Here is a 21566-nt window from a genome sequence, read left to right on the forward strand (position 1 = left end):
GAGTGGCACGGTGACCCTGTGCTGAACTCTCTGCTCTGATGGCAGCTGCGTCACAGTACTTCGGAATTGGTCTGAGGGTTGTTACATTACTCTGTGTTGTGTGGTGTACAATTCAGTTATTACGTGTTACGGTTTTTTTCACTGTTGGAAGGTATTTTCACAGAAATAAGGTGGATTGTGGTAGTAAACTGAATAATCCTAATTGCTTTATTACTCTGTAATCAGCTACTGGGGACCATGGGTCCCTTATACTAAAATACTCTGAAGGTATCCCTGAACAACCTCTGCAAGTTTGTTGGTGGAGTTCTGGTTCACACTGTATACTATCTGTGATTAGGACCACACTATCAATAAAGCAGATGTTGTCAATCCACTTTTTGCTTACCTCAACCCTACCTTCTAGAGTTTGTTGAAAAATTGCTGCTGAAGAAATATGAATTTGTTTGTAGTTGGACAGGCCACTGTGCACCAGTTCAGCCTACTAGGAATGCCACTACGTTTCAGGTGTAAAGATGAAGCCCACAGAGGGGAGTACCGCCGACCCGTCAGTCCGAGAGGAGGGCGACGGAGCGGGTCTGGACGTTGCCCGAGCAGGGCCGTCAGGCTGGGCAGGTGTCGTGGTGCCTCCCCCTACAGAAGCTGACACGGTAGCTGTGGCCGGTGAGGCCGCCGGTGGCTCGCAGTCGGAAGATACCGGTGCAGCTCCATCAGATGGGCCAGAGGCTGAAGTGGGACCCTGCCAGGAACTGCCCCCTGTTCTCACACCTGCTGAAGTACGTTACACAGTCACATATGTTTGGGACAATACAATAGTAGTAGTAGTAGTAGTAGTAGTAGTAACAGCAGTAGTAGCAGGAGCATCAGCAGGTTGTCGTCATCGTCATCGTTGTCGGCCACATCCACATTTCTTCCATTGCCAAATTTAAGATTCCTAGATGCCTTAGTATGTGTTCTATCAGTCTGTTCTTTAACTCAAGTTATACCACAAATTTCTTTTCTCCCCGACTTGATTCGTTACCACCTCATTAATTATTTCATCTAACTTCCTAACCTTCTGTATTTTTTGTATCACCACATTTCAAAAACTATTAGGCACATTTCCATTCCACACATGGTTACCCTGCAGATAAATAGCTTCAAAAAGACTTCCTCATGCTTACTTCACTTTGTTAGAAAAATTTCTGTTTTTCAGAAAATATTTTCTTACTATTACCAGTCTTCATTTATATCCTCTTTACTTGTTATCGTTTCAGTTATTGGAATGTCCAAATAACAAAACTCATTTACTATTCCCATATTTCATTTCCTAATCCATTACCCTCAGCATCACATGGTTTATTTCAATTAGATGTTTTACTGTTGTTGATATTCATCTTATCTCTCTTCAAGTCACTGTGCATTGTGCTCACTACTCTTCCAAGTCTTTTGCAGTCTGGTGATCCTCAATGTTTAACAACAGTGTAGGAAAAGGTAGATTGCTGCTTACCATAAAGAATACATGTTAAGTTGCAGACAGGGACAATTAAGACACCTTCACAAAGCTTCTGGCCACAGCATTCATCAGCAAAAAAAAAAAAAAAAAAAAAAAAAAAAAACCACACACACACACACACACACACACACACACACACACACACACACACAAGTAGGCATACCTTATACATACATGACCGCCAACTTCTATCCCTGTCTTCATTTCTTCAAAACCTCAACACTTTTCCTGCCATCCACTTCACCTGGTCATCATGCACCTAGTGTGCCACCTTCCTAGAGGTTGACCACCACCTCTGATGGCTCCATCTGCACCTGTGTCCGTATTAAACCCGTCGACCACTGACAGTACCTACATTTTGATAGTTGTCATCCCTTTCACACAAAAACAAAAATCCACTGAGCGAGGTGGTCCAGTGCTGAGCACACTAGATTCGCGTTCGGGGGGTTGACAGTTCAAACCCACGTCCGGCCATCCTGATTTAGTTTTTTTGTGATTTCCATAAATCGCTTCAGGCAAGTGCTGGGATGGTTCCTCTGGAAGGGCATGGCTAGTTTCCTTCTCCATCTTTCCCTGATCTGATGGAAGTGATGACCTCACTGTTTGGTCCCCTCCCCAAAATCAACCAAAAAATCCTTCCTGTACAGCCTGGCATTTGGCAACAGTGTATCTGCACTGAAAAGAACTCCCTTGTTCAGTATGCTGAGGGTCTCACCATGGCCTTCACAAATAGGCACTATCCTCCCAGAGGTAGTCCACAACAGATCTCCCATGCCATTTCCTGTCGCAGCTGCAGCGCTCCCACCCTCCCAGAGTACAGGGCACAAAGGAGTGCCCCCCTTCGTCACTCAGTACCACTCTGAACTGGAACAACTGAACCACATCCTTTGCCATTTCCTTGATTACCTATTCTCATGCTCTGAAATGAGGACATTCTATCAGAGATCCTTCCCACCCCTCGTAACGTGGTGATGCCTCGCCTTCCCAACATCCATAACATCTCAGTCGACCTTTATGCCTCTCCCAATCCCAACCCTTTGCCATAAGGATCATATCCCTGTGGAAGATTGAGGTGCAAGACCTACCCAATCCACCTATGCAGTACATCCTATTCCAGTCCTGTCACAGGGGCTGGGCCACCTGTGAAAGCAGCCATATCATTCAACAGCTGTGCTGCAACCATTGGACAGCTTTTTATATTGGTATGACTACCAATCAGTTGTCCACCCAGATCGACGGCCACCGCCAAACTGTGGTCGAGAGCAAAATAGACACCATGTAGCACAACATGCAGCTGAGCATAACATGCTTGATTTCAATGGCAGCTTCACTACCCAAGCCATCTGGATGCTCCCTTCCACCACCAGCTTTTCTAAACTGTGCAGATGGGAATTGTTCTTCCAGCACATTCTGCACTCCCGTAATTATCCTGGCCTCAGCCTATGGTAACACACAGTCCCCACACACTCCATGGAACAGCTTCTGTCCCCTCTGTCCTATTATCTCTTCCCCATTCTCATCTCTTGATTTGCTGCCCTCTGTCAATGCACCCACCCATCTTTTCCCACTCCTCTCATTTTTCCCTCCCCCCCCCCCCCCCCCCAGCCCCACCTCCCAGCCACACAATCTATTCTACTTCCTGCATGCTACTTCATACAGCTTCCTGTGCCGGCACCCCCCCCCCCCCCTCACTCCACCCTTACATTGCAGTCCCTTCATCTTTCCTGCCCCCCTCCAGAGTGCTGCTGTCATTACAAGTGATATTGCATTCTGGCCTGAGCTGCTGGAGTTGGCGGTCATGTGTGTGCATGAGGTGTGCTTGCTTGTATGTATGTATGAATGGTATGTGTCTGTCCCTTTCTGTTTTGCCACTGAAGGCTGTGACTGAAATCCTTGTATAAATGTCTTTCAATTGTGCCTTTCTGCAACTTAAAAACACGTTTTCTTTATGGTAAGTAGCAGTCTATCGTCTACTACGTTGTTGATATTCGTACATGGAATTCCTGTTGTTTGAAACATCAATGTTTTTATTTCTTCTCCCTCCTGCGATTAGGACCTTCAGGCCCCTCTTTGCATGTATCCAGAGTTCCTAAACAAGTAAACATTGCTATTTGTGTGATTCATGAGCAGTATATAATTAGGATGATGTCAACAAGTATAGTAATTAATACATAGAATTTAAGAACTTTCAGTCTTGTTAACATTAAACAATTTCCTTATGTTCTTGGCAAACACGTGTAATCAAGTCTAACAGAGACATACCATAACAGACAAGAAGAAAATAATGGATCAGAGGAAGAGCAAGGAGCAGTAGGGTAAGATTAGCAGTGGAGATGGAAAGAAGAAAACATTAATAAAATGGAATGGGCAAGGTATAGTGAGGAAAGCTACACCAGTGGTAGAAGATTAAGCTTTAACCTCAACTCGAATACAGAGTAGTTTCGGGTAAGACAGAGGTCACAGGGTAGTTTGTTTCACAGTCGTCTAGATGCAGAGAGGTGCAGCTGATACGCCTACTTGTCTGATCTGGTTTTGCAGTTGGAGAGTGATGTAGGTATTTCTTATGTGAGGAAAGGTATTGAGAGCACCAGTGACTGATAAACAAGTGGAGCAAAGAGTGTGAAAATAGTGCCGTCTATCTAGTCACATCTAACCTAACTGAGTGTAGGAAGGACTAATACAATCAAACAATGAGTTGTCTGTAGTTTTCATTATTTGTGCTTTATTGTACATCACAGTATTAAGGGTTTGGCAGGATAAAGCACAGAACTAGTTTTTGTTTTGTTTGAGGTGGAAATATTTTTCTAAACTTTTAAATTGCAAGTTGCAGCAGCTGAAGTTATGCCAAGGTTGTTCACTGTTTCTTGAAATGATAATTGGATACCATTGAGGAACATCAGAGGGACTGTTTTGCGAAAATGTCGGTTGGTTGACTTTCAATGAGAGATGATAGTGACCTGTGACATGTTAGGGTCTAGTTTAGGACTTAGGTTTCATGCCCATCGTGATATAGAGAAAAGATCATCCCAACTGTTAGGGCAGCAGCAGTGTTCTGAGGGCTGGCACTCACCTACAGTTGTGTATCGTCAGCATAATAGTAGTAGTTACAAGAGTGAAGCATCCATGATAAATGCCAGGAAAAGCAGTGGGTTGAGAATGGAACTTTGAGCGCAGCACATTTCTTGATCGTGGCGTCTCTGACACACAGATTTTGAGGTAGCTATATTGATCTGTTTGAGAAATTCAGCTGTTTCAGTTTGGTAAGAACCCCATCAAAATTGATACTTTTGAAAGTTTTATATTGGCAACTTCATATTAGATGATTAGACTTACAAATTGGAAAGGGTGTCATGCCACTTGCTGGAAGACAAAGTCTTAGTGTTTTGTAAATTGACTGTTAAAAAAAGTGGTAATTGGGAGCTTTTTGATTGGAATGCTTGCTTTTGCAGAAAACTAGAACATTTCTTCTGAAGTTGTCTTTACTTGGTTTCTTATTTTAACTCTGTTTAAGCTTTCAACAAATTATTGTTTCTGTCAAGAAACAGCATCATTTTCCCACTGGTGAACAAAATACTTCTCTGATTCAAGGCATCTCTAGACATTATTTTTCTTTTCGCACTAAATTTGATGATTATACAATCTGCAGAATACCGATTTCAATCTTTTGTGTAGTTAGGCTACATAGCTGTAACTGGCACTTGGCTACAAGTGTAAACACACTACAATTAAGACTGCCAGAGGGGGAGGGACAGTGCAGGGAAATCTCTCTCTCTCTCTCTCTCTCTCTCTCTCTCTCTCTCTCTCTCTCTCTCTCTCTCTCTCGGCCATTCTACACAGGTCTCTGTCGGTCCATTATGTTACATCGGCTGGTACATATTTCTCGAGTCAAAAACCTTTACCAACAGCCATATGTTTTGGTGTATTTTATTTTATATCTCAAATGTTATCAGTTTCAGCAACTCAATATTGCCATCTTCAGGCCCCAAGCGCTATTAGCGTATTAACAATCTTATCAAATGGTGCCATAAAACTGGAATCATAAATGTGATTGTTATGCATCAGATTCCTGTGAATGGTTGACACTGACTCAGTCAGTGATCGGATCTACGATTCCAGTTTTATGGCACCATTTGATAAGATTGTTAATGCGCAATAGCGTATGTGGCCTGAAGATTGCAATATTGATTTGCCGAAACTGGTGACATTTGAGATATAAAATAAAACAAACCAAAACATACGGCTGTTGGTAAAGTTTTTGAATCAAGAAATTCTACACAAGTGTTCTGTATTTAGGTAAAAGCAGATTGACACATGGTCATAGAGTTGCCGATCCATTCTCATGTTGAGCATAGTAATTGGACTCCATGGTAGACTGGGCTTAGTGTCTTAGCTCGTTTCAAAATAAGAAAGTGACACACAACGTTTGGTAATAGCTACTACGCAACAGCTTGTTGGGGTTGACAGTGTCCTAAACGAGATAGTCAAGGCTCGACTTGTACTGGTATTTGAAGCAACCCGTGGTCAAAACACTGGCCACCTAAACTACGACGTTAAAGTGTTCGCATGATATTGAGTTTTGAACTTTAGCTGGCAGACAGATGTGTTTGTTTCTTTGTTCTAAGATTCTGGGTCCCTTAACTGAGGCCCATGTCGCATTACGCCGTACACGTCTAATACTGACTGTCTGATCACCCACAGTCGGGGGGCATCGGAACTCAGAGTGCACCGATATGCCGTTACGTCCGCTTACTTTTTATTTTTCATGCTTATTCTTACACGTGTCATTTACAAACTGAACTTCACCAGGTGATGTGTGGTACTGGCGACTGCAAATTGGTTACATTTTTGATATTTGTATTCAGAAAATAAAGCCATTTCAAACTCTGATAAAATAATTCATTTGGACACACTCTGTTACAAAATAGCATTTATTCGCATTTTGAGGCAGAATTTGCAACTGTACTTGCATATGACACAAATTCAAATTTTTCATTCCCCACTAACATCATGATTTCAGCAAGGAGAATTCACAGTGAGTGTGGAAGAAGCAGTGGGTGAGAAAGCTGCCGAGCCGCCACCGCCTCCCCTCTCTCCGTCTCCACTGTGTTGTGGTGGACACCCAGCTGGGGCTGCGGCCGATGAAGGGGCGGCTGCTGAGGATGAAGGTGGAGCTCTGCTGCCTCCCGAGGTACTGCATGCTGGCTGTGTATTGCTGCTTCATCTTCTGCGCCTAAGGCCACTGGCGGGGATTTGCATCATGTGCGACAGTTGCTTATACATCTGGCTCAGAGCCGGCCGTAGGTTCAGAGTCCATTATTTCGTTGCTGTGTGTGAGACGGGCCGAGCAGCTATAGCTTCTTCTTAATGTTCGTTCTTTTCTGTCAATAGATCGCATGGCATGTTACATACTGTCAGAAAGCTGATAAATTGATCTGTTTGGTGGTGTATGTCATGCTCCATTTCTTTAGATATTTTGTGAGATACGAGCAATCATTTTTGGGGTTATTTCACGAGCTTTGTAGCAGCGATCAGTGCCATACCTTAAATAGTTTTTCTCAGAAGAGGAAAGTCCATTAAATAAAAGTGACAGTGATGTTTCTGAAAGTGATATTTCTCGTAGTTCAGATAATGAAGACAGTGAGGGAAATATAACCTTTGACAATAAAGTTCGGTGAATGAAGTCAGAACAGTTGATTGGGCAACACTGGCGACTCACAACACTGCACCTGTGTAGCAGCCGATGTTGATAACCTGCTCTCACCGTGGTTCAGTTGAGCATTGCGTGTGTTGTGTGTTAGACCTGTTGGATGAAGTGCGTTGGTTCTGAACTGAGAACAGGACACTGAATGAGCAAAGGATGAATTTAAAGTTTCGTTTTAAGCTTGGAAAGACACCAAAAGAAACACATCCATTGCTGGTATGTGTTTATGGACATCAAGCACTGTCCATGAGGTGTATATACGAGCGGTTCGCCCGTTGTCGAGGAGGTCGGGAACGTATTTCTGACAATCCCCATAGTGGACGAACGGCAACTGCTGTCAGTGACGAAAGCATTGAGAAAGTGAGGACATTAATCACAAATGACCATTGATTAACTGTGCCCGTGATAGTGGATGAACTGCAGATGAACCGTGAATCCGTGCAACAAATCCTTACTCAGGAATTAGGGAAGAGGAAAACGTGTTGTTGTCTGGCGATCAGAAGCAGACACGTTTAGAGGCTTTACAGGATTTTGTCGAAACGGTGGACGTGACACCCAATTTCTTGAACTGTATTGTCACTGAGGATGAAACCTGGTGCCTCCGGTACGGCCCTGAAACGAAATGGCAAAGCCTGGAATGGCGTTCTGACATCATCTTGTCTGAAAAAGGTCAGAGCCAAAAACTCACGCATCAAAACGATGCCCATCAACTTTTTTGATAGTTTAGGCATTATCCACAAGGAATTTCTACCTGAGGGAACGACGTTGAACACTGCACAGTACATTGAAATTTTGATCCTTTTCATGCAATGTCTACGCAGAGTACGACTTCAGTACGCAATACAATGTTCCTGTTTTTTTGTTCACAACAACGCTCGCCCACACACAGCCAATATTGTCAAACAGTTCCTGGAAAAAAAGGAGGTGGTACAACTTGAACATCCACCATAGTTGCCGGATCTCAATCCTCCAAACTCTTTCCTATGCCCTCGACTCAGACTTGCTTTGAAAGGAAGGGGGTTTGGTGATATTACTGACATACAAAACGGTACATGGCCTTTGAACACAATCTCAAAGGAAGACTTTTTGCAAAGTTTCCAGGACATGTATCGCAGAGCTCAGCGGTGCACTGTTATGAGAGGTGACTATTTCAGAGTACAGTAAGGTTACTGTAGTTCACAGTTCATCTACGTTTATGTTACAGGACTATACACCGATCTTTATTGTCAGAGGTTGCAATATTAGTGATGACAGAGAGGCAAATGAAGCAGATAGCATGTGTTGCTGCAACAGGTGCTTGTGTTGCTAAAAAACAGAAGGTAGAAAAATGGAAATGGGGAATAAATCAGTATAAACCTTACAAAATTTCATTTTCTGCCTTTAGTGGCATCAATCTTCCAGTTCAGAGACAACATCCTCAACAACTAACCCCCTTAGATATGTACAGAAAAATGGTCCACATGTCTTTCTAGGCGGATGTAGCAGTAGAGCCAAACAGATATGCAACAGATGGTTACAAAAAATGTGCTACTTAGAGATCAAACAATGCTAGGTTTCCTACTATATCTGATGAAATTCAAGTATATTTTGCTTTATGTGTTGTTATGGCACAGGTGAAGAGGACAACACTTCAGTCATAATGGTCCTTAAAAAATTCAATTTGTACTCCTTTCTTTTCTGACGCTGTGCTATGTAGATTCTTGCATATTTCTAGGTTCCTTCGTTTTTTAAATAATGAAAATGCTGATTCTGCAAACTGTCTGAGCAAGTTGCAACCTATTGCACTGGCCATATGAAACAAAATTTCCAAAGTGTTTATTTCCCAGATGATGATGTTGCATTTGATAAAAGCCTCATGAAATTTAGAGGTAGACTGCTATATCCAATCCAATCACCAAATAGGGGCATTTTTCAGAAAGTTCTTCAAAATTTGTGAACCACTGTTCAGAATTTGATATTTATACGAAAAAAACCTGAGCCGAACAATAAACAAACACTGATCGGTGAAACTCCTGTTAAGGACCTCATGCAGCCTCATTTGGTTGGTGGCCGTACAGTACATCTCCCCTCACTGAGAGGGACACAGATGCAGTAGGGACAGTTGGATCCACACTTGTATCCTTTTCACACAAGTTCACTATCTGTACAGGTGTCAGTATGACCACAACAGGAAAAACTGATAGCCCCAGTCCAGAAGTCCCAAGGAATTGCACATTACAAAAGTTCAATGAACGCATTTTACATACAGGACCACAGTTGTCATCTTTTCTTCTCCTGAGAAGATATGCCAAAGGATATAAGAAAAAATTCTTTTACTTAATGGACATTTGTATTTTCAATTCATATGTCATACTAAATGAAGTAAGAAGGAAAAAAAATCTTGTTTCAGTCTGTTTATAATTCAGCTGGCTGAGGATGTATTAGATCAGGTCACTTTACCAGACTACCCTAGGTGTGGACGGCTCCAGTCTGATATTTCCCTCATTGGGCAAATTTTGTTAGGTTTATCTACCCCGTCCCAATCCTACCAAGAAATCGTGCCAGACACTGTGTGATGTGCAAAGCAAGTACGAAGAGTGACACACGGCACGAGTGTCAGAAACATGGAGCGCCATTACTCGCGTCTAGATGTGTCGGGTGTACTACACCGACAAAAACTTGTAAAACTGTGTTGACTTCTCTCCTAGTCACTTCGATAAATAGTAAGATAAGGTTTATAAAGAATTCTTATAAAAAAAAATTATATAATTTTGAGAAAAGTGCATCAGACAAAAATGCTGATTTCTGTAGATTGAAGTGGTAAATTTGGGATTGATGGGGGAAAAATATTAGAAGTCCATAGGTTGAACAGTATAACATCAGCTGCAAATATAGACTGCTGTGCTGTTGTCAGACTTGCAGAAATTTAAATATATCTTATAGCAGTGTGATGCTTGTGAAACATTAACTTGAATTTTACTACTACTAGATATCTTGTCTCCAAAATTGTGAAACAGAAGACTATAAATAATAGGAGGAGTAAAGGTAACAACTCGTTATGTAGCTGAGGTGTCAAATTATCGGTAGGCACGTAAGTGAGGCTGAGCGTGTTGCTGGGGAGTGAAAGATCCCTCCTTTGAATCTGTAGGAGGAGGATTTGTCTGAACAGGGTGTTGTTACCTTCACCCCTTCCATTATTTCTATTCCACCAAGGACTTTTCATTACTCTATAGACATAAAAATAGGTCCTTTAATGCTTTTTCAGACAATTCTGTCAGAGATGGAAGCAATGCCAAGCAGTGAAACTGAAACAGGTAAGTAAAACATTTCCTCTTTCTTCTTTAAAATGTAAAAGGAAAAATAACAAAATGTTGCATTGCTCAAAACACTTTATGGCTGGAACGTCAGATGCCTTAAATTTTTAAATCTAGGTTCAGTACGTGCCTTGTTTTTAAGACATAGATAGGGGTCGACTAAAGTCAGCCTCTAAATTGTGAATGGGTGGTGAATTGTGGAAGGGCACTTTTGATTTAGTTTGCTTCCTTTTAATTTTGTATCACTTTTCTCCCCTCATTTATTTTATTTTGTATGTATTTTTCAGGTAATAATTTTATTCATTGACTTTCAAGGAAGTCTGCAGGCTTCATAATATCTCAGCTTTTGCTAGAAGCTGATAATCATATTCATTAAAAAGGAAATAAATTGATATTAAAAATATAACAAAAAGTGCAAAAAGAAAAATAATGGGCATAATTTATAATAAATTAGTGGTTTTAGGGGTTTTTAAGCTCGTGGAAACACTAATAGCTCTGTTTGAATGAAATTTTCACTCCGCTGCCGAGTATGCAGTGATGTGAAACTACCTGGCAGATTAAAACTGGGTGATGGACCAAAATGCATACTCTGGACGTTTGCCTTTTGCGGGCAATTGCTCTACTGGCTGAACTATGCAAGCAGACCCTTGATCCACATTATGGCTTTATTTCCACCACAACCCCATCTTCTACCTTCCAGATTTCACAGAAGCTCTTTTGTGAGACTTGTAAGACCAGCACTCTGTAAGAACGGATATTGGAAGGTACTAGATGAGGTACTGGCGGCAGAAGTAAAGCTGTTAGGACGGGCCGTGAGTCGTGCTTGGGTAGCTCAGTTGGTAGAGCACTTGCCTGTGGAAGGCAAAAGTCTCGATCTGGCTCACTGTTTTAATCTGCCAAGAAGTTTCATCTCAGAATGTGTTTGACACTGACCACAGTGGAATTTTGTGTTTGTGCTGCTATATCGTCACAGACATTATCTGAGAGTGATCAGTTAATCACACTATGCCCGGGGAAGATGTCAAAACTTCACCAATGGTATATTATTAATGTGTATTTCTTATTTATCTTTATCTTTTCAAGTAGCTGTGTGATTTGTGCTTGTTTGCAGATTTTTTGAGTAGTTCCTGGTTTTATTCGCATCTGCTTCTCAAAGCATATAATACTCATAAGATACTGACTCATTTTCCGTATGAGTGGCAGGTGGTAAAGTGACATTAGAGGTTCCAACACTTCATTGTTTTGTCAGTATTCCTTGAGAGTTTCCCAGAGTTTTGGTATAAACAGTTTTTTTGTCAGTGACATTATCCTGTTATGATGTTTACACAAACCTTCCATTTTTATACATTGAGGAGACAAGAGTCACGGGATACTCCATAATATCGCGTTGGGCTTCCTTTTGCGTAGTGCAGTGCAGCGGCTCGATGTGGCACGGACTCGACAAGTTGTTGGAAGTCCTGTGCAGAAATACTGAGTCGTGCTGTCTCTGTTGTGTCATACAGGTAATTACAAAAGTCTGCTGGTGCGGGATTTTGTGCACGAACTGACCACTCAGTTGTGTCCCATAAACGTTTGATGTGATTCACGTCAGGCAGTCTGCACGACCAAACCATTCAATCAAATTGTCCAGAATGTTCAAACCACCTCGATCAATTGTGGCTCAGTGACATGGTGCATTGTTGTCTATAAAAATTCCATCGTTTCTTTGGGAATGTGAAGTGCATGAAAAGCTGCAAATGACCCCCAAGTAGCTGAACGTATCCATTTCTAGTCTATGATCAATGATCACTTAATTTGGACCGGAGGACCCAATCCATTCCCCGTAAACACAGCCCACACCATTACGGAGCCACCACCAGCTTACACAGTGCCTTCTAGACAACTTGGGTCCATGGCTTTGTGGGGTCTGCACCATGCTGGAAACCTACCAAAAGTTCTTACTAATTGAAATTGGTACTCATCTGATCAGGCCACAGTTTTCCAGTCGTCCAGTGTCCAATGGAGAGGCACTGCAGGTGGTGTAATGCTGTTAGCAAGGGCACTCGTGTCGGTCGTATGCTGCTGTAGCACATTAACACCAAATTTCGCTGCACTGTCGTAATGGATATATTCACTGTATGTCCCATATTGATTTTTGCAGTTATTTCACACAATGTTGCTTGTCTATTACAGGGTGTATACGGCTCGGGACATCCGGGAGATCCGGGAAAAACCCGGGAATTTTTTCATCCGGGACAAATCCGGGAAAAACCCGGGAATTTTTTAGAATTCCGGGATTTTTCATTGTTTTAGATTTCAGTTAAAGTTTTGTAGGTTTGACGTGTAAGATCTGATACGCTGACAAAGAACTTATTCCACTACTGCTGAATAATACTGCAGAAATGAAACATAAATCAGAGAATAACACAAAAATAAAAGTTTAGTAGTTGCATAGAAATGGGTAATCCACACAATGCACAGACCAGTTTGCCGACACTGAAAAGTGTCAAAGGCTTTAGGTCGAAGATTATGCAGTACGTCCGTAACAACTAATGTGCATTCGATGTGCGTCACGTCACAATTCTTTACATTTCTAACAGATCACCATAAAATATTACGAATAGTGGCTTGAGATGCATTACTTACAAATTAAATTTCCACGCAAGATGATTTATGTTACGTGTGAGAATGTGCAGTGAATTTCTTAAATCACAGGGCGTTATAACTCTCATTCGAAACATAACACTTTGAGGATCAGCCATTTGAAAAATGTCGGGCCCAGAAGATAAGTCATTTATGCCACTATTTAAAATTTTACCGGCACATTTGTATTTGATATGAATTAACATGTAACACACACTAAAAAAAGACCGAGCTTCAAGTTAGTTTTCATATTTAACGTTGTTCTTTCATAGATAAAAAATTATGCAATCGATGGCAAAAAGTGTAATTGACCTTCAAAAAAATGTGCATAATGTGTTAGTGAGCAATGTCACAGGCCTCTTCATGCCAGAACACCTCGACTTTTCTACGCAACTGATAATCATTTTGGCACGATTTTAATTGCCAAATTAGAGCCTGTTAGTAGGCATACGGACTTCCTATCATTATAGGACTAATAACAGTGGATGCCAATAGACGATGCAATTCTCGTTCGTACATACACATCTACTTACGAGTTAACCGGTGTAGAAACGCACTTTGCTGATTTGAGCGAGCTCGGGCTACCTTCGTAACGTACGCACCGCGGCCTGTCTTTCTCGTAGGCCTCGTGCTCTGAATAACTGCCGTTATTCGCTAGCGAGATCATGTGACTTGAGCTATGACTGGCTGACAAAAGTGCATCGCTCAACGCAATCTCTATTTTAGAGTTTCGGAAGCTACCGTGCTGTAATTTGTGGAATTTGTGTGTATACTTTCGCAATACGAAAATAAACTTTATGCATATTGTCTCGCATCAAACAACTTTCCAAACGCATTGTTTTTCCTGGATTTCGTTTCCTAAAGTGCTGCTACGTCCTCCGCTGGTATAAGACCTTTACGATTCAAAGGACTGATGGGTTTTACAGCTCCGAGGGAAAGCATACTGTTACTTAACACGGATGTATTTTCACCCTCTTTATACGTAATTTCATCCGGGAGAAATTGTGTTTTTAACCGGGAAATCCGGGAATTTTTTTTTCTTGTCCATGTAGACACCCTGTATTAGCACTGACAACTCCACACAGACGCTGTCGATCTCTGTCGTTAAGGGAAGGTTGTCATCTGCTGCGTTACCCGTGGTGAGAAATAATGCCTGAAATTAGATATTTGTGGCACACTCTTGACCAGGCGCGGCTCGTGGTTTCTATACTGGGGAAGGCTGCAGCATTTATCGATCGGAACCAACATAGACCTCGAGTTACGCTACAGATTAGTCTGACATAAACAACTAAGAATTCAGGGGGAAGGGGGTGGGCAGATCACTCTCTGTCCATAATTTTACGTACTGTATCTTCTATAATCAGGTATTAAATATCATTAGAAACTAACTTCGAGTTAAAATCTTTGGTTAGTGTTTTCATACGTCCTCATTACATTTTCTGACACTTTGCAGCAAATCATATGAAAAGACGCATTTCGGAGAGATCTGTAATGCGGTGAATGTTAACTTTGCGGCTGCTTAATATTTTTGGTGTTTTCAGTTCTAAACTTAAGGCATTTATTGTGGTTTACCTCCAAAGCTCGAAGCTTACGAGTTCGCACGACGATACTGTGATGTTTTCGTGACGTCACAGGTCTTGTGCTGTGATTGGGTGGCATGAGCAATCCGTGCAACTGCCATATTAATTCGTATGTTTGAAAAGCAAACAGTTCATATTTATTGTGTATTATGAAAATATGCATTTATGTGAAATAATGCACTAAAGATCTCTCCAAAATACGTCATTTTTAGTACGGTTTGTTGTGCTAAAGTACACAAAATGTGACACTGTAGTGCAACACACTGTACCGGCACCAAAAGTGATTTGTTTCGGAAAATGTCATCACCTTTATGACTGGCCAAACATGACACTACCCTTTTTTAATCACTTCACTTAATAGGCTAAGTAGGACTTCATATAAAGAAATTACCTCTTATCAATTATGAATGCACTTTTGCTTAGCCTACCTCAATTCATTTGTATATAGACGAAGTCAGCTCCTCTCCCCTTCTGCAGAGCAAACTGGTCTACGACCATTTCATTGAAATTTGGCGGATTCAGTAATTCTTTTTCTAAGGAACACATTGCAGGCGCACGAAGTCTGTCCTCATTCATAGTGTTGCACATGAATGTTTTCACTCGCCTTAACGTAGAGAAGCAGCGTTCTGCCTCTCCGGTCGTCATACTTCAGGAAAAGCTTTAGCCAGATTGTTATCGTAAAGAAAGTTCAACAAGGTCAAAGCACCTGATGCCTTCATAAAATCTTTTCGGAATTCAGCTCATGACGTAGATCTGAAGACTGAATTGAACAAATTAACAGCTATTTTAAGGGAAAAATAGTTTGATGTTTTGCAAACAACGATGAATCAAGCAGCTGTGCAATCGATAAGTGATCATTGAAACTGAATCGTTCTCTGATCTGAGTTGTGATGAGGTCGCAAATGTTTCGCGCACATACTATTCTTGATTCTGTGAAACATCCCCGTTTTGCAGTCCCCACTGTCCCCAGTGATAGTCAGTTTCAAGTGAGGCCCTAATTTGCTGGACAGAATCTGCAAAGTGTGATACATATTCAACAGTTTTCACTGCATCAATCTTCCTATGCTGCAATTGATTAAAGAGAATGTCACAATGAGGCATGACTGTATTAAAAAAATTTAACCAGAAGAGGAAATCTTCGTCTTGCAGGAAACCCTTCAGTCCCGTGGCCTTGTTTATTGTCTTGTAATCACTGGCATCATCATCAATAATTCTTTCTAGGCACTCAACTATTTCCTTTTGGTATTTGTACACAGTGGTTACGCTCCGTGATTTAAAATTCCATCTGATGGATTGAGGACAGGTAGGAATACGCTTCTTCACTACATCGTCAAGAATGGCTGTACGCCTAGAAGACCGGGAAAAAAGGTGGAAATTCCTTCCAAGTTGCTAAAGAAGATCCGCACTTGTTTATTGCCCGTCACACAACGTTCAACAATTAAATTTAACTGATGGGCGTAACAGTGAATAAAGTGACCATTCCTGTACATTTCTCTAATTCTAGTTTGAACTCCACTTTTATGGCCACTCATAACAGTAGGACTGTCATAACACTGAGCTATCAGTTTTTCAGGTGTTTCATGTACATTCATTTTCTCTAGCTCGCAGAGAACAGCTGCAGTTACATCGTCTGCACTGTGACTTTTTGGGCGTACAAAGGAAATAAATCTTTCATTTATTTGTCCCAGTATCTCATAGCGAATTATTAGGACCAATTGTGACAAATTTGCACAGTCAGTAGTTTCATCAACTTCTACTGCGAGAAAGAATGCCTTCAACAGTTCACTCCTGATGAGATTGAGGCATACCTCATAAATTGATTCCAGGAGTTCATTTTGAATTGTCTTCGAGAGGCCTAAGAAGACACGGTTTTCTGATTTCTCAATGTGCTGCTTCAAGACGCAGTCCAGTTCTGCCATAAGACTGACTAATCCTCGAAAAATTCCTGGGTTTTTGGAATCTTCTGTTTCGTCATGGCCCCTTAAGGCAAGCTCGAATTTGCCGCAAAATTTAATACAGTCTATCAGTTTACCCAGAATATACCGAGTTTTTGATACATTTTCATTATATATCTTTATATTACGGCGGTAAGCACTGTCTAATTGGCACATAATGTACACTTTCTCTAGCATCGAAAACTCAATGAAGCTATTTATTGTTTTCGCTGGAATTATGTTTTTTCACCTTTGAGTGAAAATTCTTTAAGTCAGTGATACCAGTTTCAGTCCAGGCACTATCAGTACTATTTGTAAGAAGACAGGTGAAACAGAAAAATGCATTTTTTCACTTCACAACCACACAACCATTCAGCTGCATCATACATTGCTCTGTTAAAACTGCATTTGTTTCCTTGCCTAGATTTGCACTGTTCCTGTTCTTGATTGATCATTAGATCGGGTCTGGGTGCACCAAGTTCTTTCACTTTCATTCTATGGCCGTGTTCCAAGTTTTACCTATTAAATTGCGCACTGAATTCATATTGCGCTGGTTTCATACTCGCGGTGCATCGCAGACATTCACAATACTAAAATGTAGACTTTCACGGCCGGAAATATCATGTCCATTATAATTATCCGGGCTGTTATGCCGTGGTTGATTGACGAATTCTGTGTTGATTCCCAACGTTTCGTCTCCGACTGCGGGAGACATCTTCAAGGGGGTCCGTAGCTCGATGGAAGGTCCAACACACCCACTGGCTCGCTACTGACTGCCGCTAAATTCCGTGTCCGCGCGCTCCCACGCCGCAGCGTGACGTCACGTGTTTTGAAAACGTCAGTGCAATTGGCCGCTGTCCGTTGCTGTCGATCGCCGTTGCCATCACTCAGTAGTGGGCGGGTGGTACACATCTTCTTTAACACCGGCATCCATATGCCATTTAATTTCACACCCTCCTCCTTACGGTTGAAATTATTAGGGTGTTTAGCGATTTCGATTGCCTCCCTGTAGAGCCTTTCGTAATATCCGCTTGTGGCCACTAGTACTTGCGTCTCCTCGAAACGAATATTGTGGTTCCCTGGCTGGAAAGCATGCTCCGCAACAGCTGATTGTTCCGTTTCTCCTCTTCTGCAATTTCCCTTATGCTCTTCCAAACGTTTAGAAACAGTTCTTTTAGTGGTACCCACATAAACATCACCACAGCTGCATGGGATCCTATACACTCCAGCTTTTTCCAGTGGTTTGCGAGCGTCCTTGGCAGGCTTAAGGTATTCCTGTATCTTCCTGGTAGGCTTGTAAATTACGGTAATATTCCGCTTCGTCAAGATCCTCCCTATTCTTTCCGTTACATTTTTAACAAATGGCAGGAAAACCTTAGATTTTGCAGTAGCCTGTACGTCAGTATGATTTCTGCATGGGTGCCTCAACGCACGTTTTATTTCGGCGGACGAATATCCGTTCTTCATTAGTGCATTGTGGAGATGTTCCATCTCAGCGTCGAGCAACTCAGGTTCACAAATATTTCTAGCTCTGTCCGCTAACGTCTTGATAGCACCCCGCTTCTGTAGTGGGTGGTGGTCCGAATCCCGGTGCAAATAACGGTCCATGTGCGTGGGTTTGCGGTATACTGAGTGGCCCAAACTACCATTTTCGTTTCTAAAAACAAGCACATCGAGGAAATGTAACTTGCCGTCTACCTCCTCCTCCATTGTAAACTGAATTCTCGAGTTTATACTGTTCAGATGGTCGTGGAACCGGCTTAGTTCCTCCCTACCATGTCTCCACAGCACAAACGTGTCATCCACGTATCGGAACCATACATTTGGTTTCTTGCTGGCAGTACCTAAGGCCTGTTCTTCGAATTTCTCCATAAAGAAGTTTGCAATTACGGGACTTAGGGGGCTTCCCATAGCCACGCCATCCGTTTGCTCATAAAACTGTTCATTCCACTTGAAGTATGTGGTCATCAAATAACACTTAAACAGTTCTGAAATATCGGCAGGAAAAATTCGATCCAGCTGTTCCAGTACATCATTAAGTGGAACCATGGTAAACAGCAATACCACATCGAAGCTGACCAATATGTCCTCCGGCTGTACCACTATGCCATTCAATCAAGCGCGCGGACACGGAATTTAGCGGCAATCGGTAGCAAGCCAGTGGGTGTGTTGGACCTTCCATTGAGCTATGGACCCCCTTGAAGATGTCTCCCACAGTCGGAGACGAAACGTTGGGAATCGACACAGAATTCGTCAACTGACCACGGCATAACAGCCCGGATAATTATAATGGACAAGACATTCACAAGCAAGTAAAACTCACTAAAATCTCGCAAAATACACTCCGAAAAAGAAACTTGCTAATATCAACAAAAGCAGTCAGCATCAGCAAGCAAGGAAAGTAAAGTAAAGGGGACAAATTTCGCGCGCTTTGTCCTCTAATCACTTATGAAACTCTCGCTAGATGGCAGTACTGGTATGTTACTGTAGTGTAGTGCACTCTGGCGGGATATTTGCAAACTTATTCTAAATGTAGATAAAATAGCCAATGGCGGAAACAAAACAACTATGTAAAACATTATCAAAACAATAATACTAAACATCGATTAATGACGCATCAAAGCGTAGTAGAGATGTGCAGAGACAGAGATTGGATAGCGAAGTTTCGGCCACTCTACATTCCTTTATTACATAGATAGTGGACCGTGAAAAACGTGTGGTGGTTGGTATGCCACCCTTAGGCTGCAAGCTCTGAGCCTTCGGGTCGCCCATAAAGAGCAATACTATGTAGAAGCCACGCCCCCAAACCGCTACTACATGCAGCTTACGAACATTCCAAGGCGCAGCCTAAACACTACTAACCGTTCGGAAAACATCTATCGATACAAACAGTTCCAAAAACGTTGACCGTCGTTATTTTAAAGCCGCGCCTGATCTTGACACAAATATTAGAATATTTAATTCCCTAACTATTTCCAAAATGGAATGTTCCATGTGTCTAGCTCCATCTACTATTCCACACTCATAGGCTGTTAATTCATGTCTTGCAGCCATAATCAGATCAGAAACCTTTCCACACGGATCAACTGAGTGCAAATGACAGCTATGCCAGTGAAGTGTTATTTTTTTCCTTGTGCATGTGTCACTACTGCCATCTGTGTGTGTGTGCATATCGCTATCCCACGACTTTTGTCCCGTCATTGTACTATGAGTGTGCGGTTGCCTCACTCTTTTTCCATGATCTAGATAACCAGTTAAAACTCCTGCTGTCTGTTATTAGCTGGTTTGTGTGCTGAAATATGGAATAAATATGTATTTAAAAACCATGAAGTCAGATTTTCGTCTTTTCAGAAATCGGTTTTGTCCCTAGTATATTTGCTGACCTCAGATTTGTGTAAATTTTTTGTAGGTGTTGACACAAGTGCATCTGATGACACTTCAGTTGCCCAGCCAGAGCCTGCTCATCTGCATAATGGTGATACAACCACATCGGGACAGAATGAGGTACGTTATTCTGTCTATTTTGTGTCTTGTGCTTCAGAGTTTTGAACTAGAACAATATTGAGGGAAATAATGGAGTGACATTGCTCAATGATCTGTTCTGCTTCAGAAATGGTAAAGATTGGAAGCAATGCTTTTGTGCACATTTCATTGTGATGGTGGTGGTGGTGCTGATTTGTTTGGACTTTTAGGCTGTTTCCTCTCTAAACATTTTGTGTTTAGAAACTGTTAATGTTGCACTCAGCCCAGATCTGATCCGTTTACAAAATGGATCCACTATACAATAATTTCCATTTGATATAAAGAGTTCTATTTGTGGGGCTTCAGTACTGCACATCATAGAGCCTGCACACAAATATTTTTTCACCGTGCACCACGTGCGTAACCATCATTCGGCAGATGTAGCCAAATGGGTTTCGAGTGGAAATCATAGTGACCGTGCTATAATGTGCCTCCCTGAGCCAATAACAATGCACATTAGTAGGGTATGGCCATAGTTTGCAATTTTAAAAGTGAAACATAAAGTGTTGTTGGCCACGCCTGACGTTAATATACATTGCCGCCAAAGATAATGACCACGTAAGGCAGATGATAGACTGGGAGTCATTGGAAGAATCCTCTGTATATGTAATCCACTCACAAGAGATGTAACTTGTCAGATCAATGCTTGAATATTGCTTGACAGTCTGGGATCTGTACCGGATAGGATGGGTAGAGCAAATAAGAAAGATTGAAAGAAGAGCAATCTGTTTCCTTACAGCTTCATATAATATACATGAAAATGTCACAGAAATGGCCAGCCAATTCCAGTGGCAGACACTACATTCTGCATCATCATGGTGTGGTTGTTGTTGTTGTTGTCTTCAGTCCTGAGACTGGTTTGATGCAGCTCTCCATGCTACTCTATCCTGTGCAAGCTTCTTCATCTCCCAGTACTTACTGCAACCTACATCCTTCTGAATCTGCTTAGTGTATTCATCTCTTGGTCTCCCTCTACGATTTTTACCCACCACGCTGCCCTCCAATGCTAAATTTGTGATCCCTTGATGCCTCAAAACATGTCCTACCAACCGATCCCTTCTTCTAGTCAAGTTGTGCCACAAACTTCTCTCCTCCCCAATCCTATTCAATACCTCCTCATTAGGTACGTGATCTACCCACCTTATCTTCAGCATTCTTCTGTAGCACCACATTTCGAAAGCTTCTATTCTCTTCTTGTCCAAACTAGTTATCGTCCATGTTTCACTTCCATGCATGGCTACACTCCATACCAATACTTTCAGAAACGACTTCCTGACACTTAAATCTATACTCGATGTTAACAAATTTCTCTTCTTCAGAAACGATTTCCTTGCCATTGCCAGTCTTCATTTTATATCCTCTCTACTTCGACCATCATCAGTTATTTTACTCCCTAAATAGCAAAACTCCTTTACTACTTTA

The 21566-nt window shown here is 41.7% G+C and overlaps 1 protein-coding gene across 1 annotated transcript in view; it reads left to right on the forward strand.

Annotated features, from left to right (window-relative positions):
- LOC124550893 (fibrous sheath CABYR-binding protein-like) overlaps positions 1–21566 on the forward strand; it is a 114195-nt gene that overhangs the window by 65055 nt on the left and 27574 nt on the right. Inside the window, exons 10-13 of the mRNA XM_047125669.1 lie at positions 505–773; positions 6510–6680; positions 10438–10486; positions 20032–20126. Of these exons, the coding sequence (XP_046981625.1) occupies positions 505–773; positions 6510–6680; positions 10438–10486; positions 20032–20126 (584 nt within the window). The remainder of the gene's footprint in view (positions 1–504; positions 774–6509; positions 6681–10437; positions 10487–20031; positions 20127–21566) is intronic.

Source organism: Schistocerca americana, chromosome 9 (genome assembly GCF_021461395.2).
Source record: "Schistocerca americana isolate TAMUIC-IGC-003095 chromosome 9, iqSchAmer2.1, whole genome shotgun sequence".
Classification (NCBI taxonomy): Eukaryota; Metazoa; Arthropoda; class Insecta; order Orthoptera; family Acrididae; genus Schistocerca; species Schistocerca americana.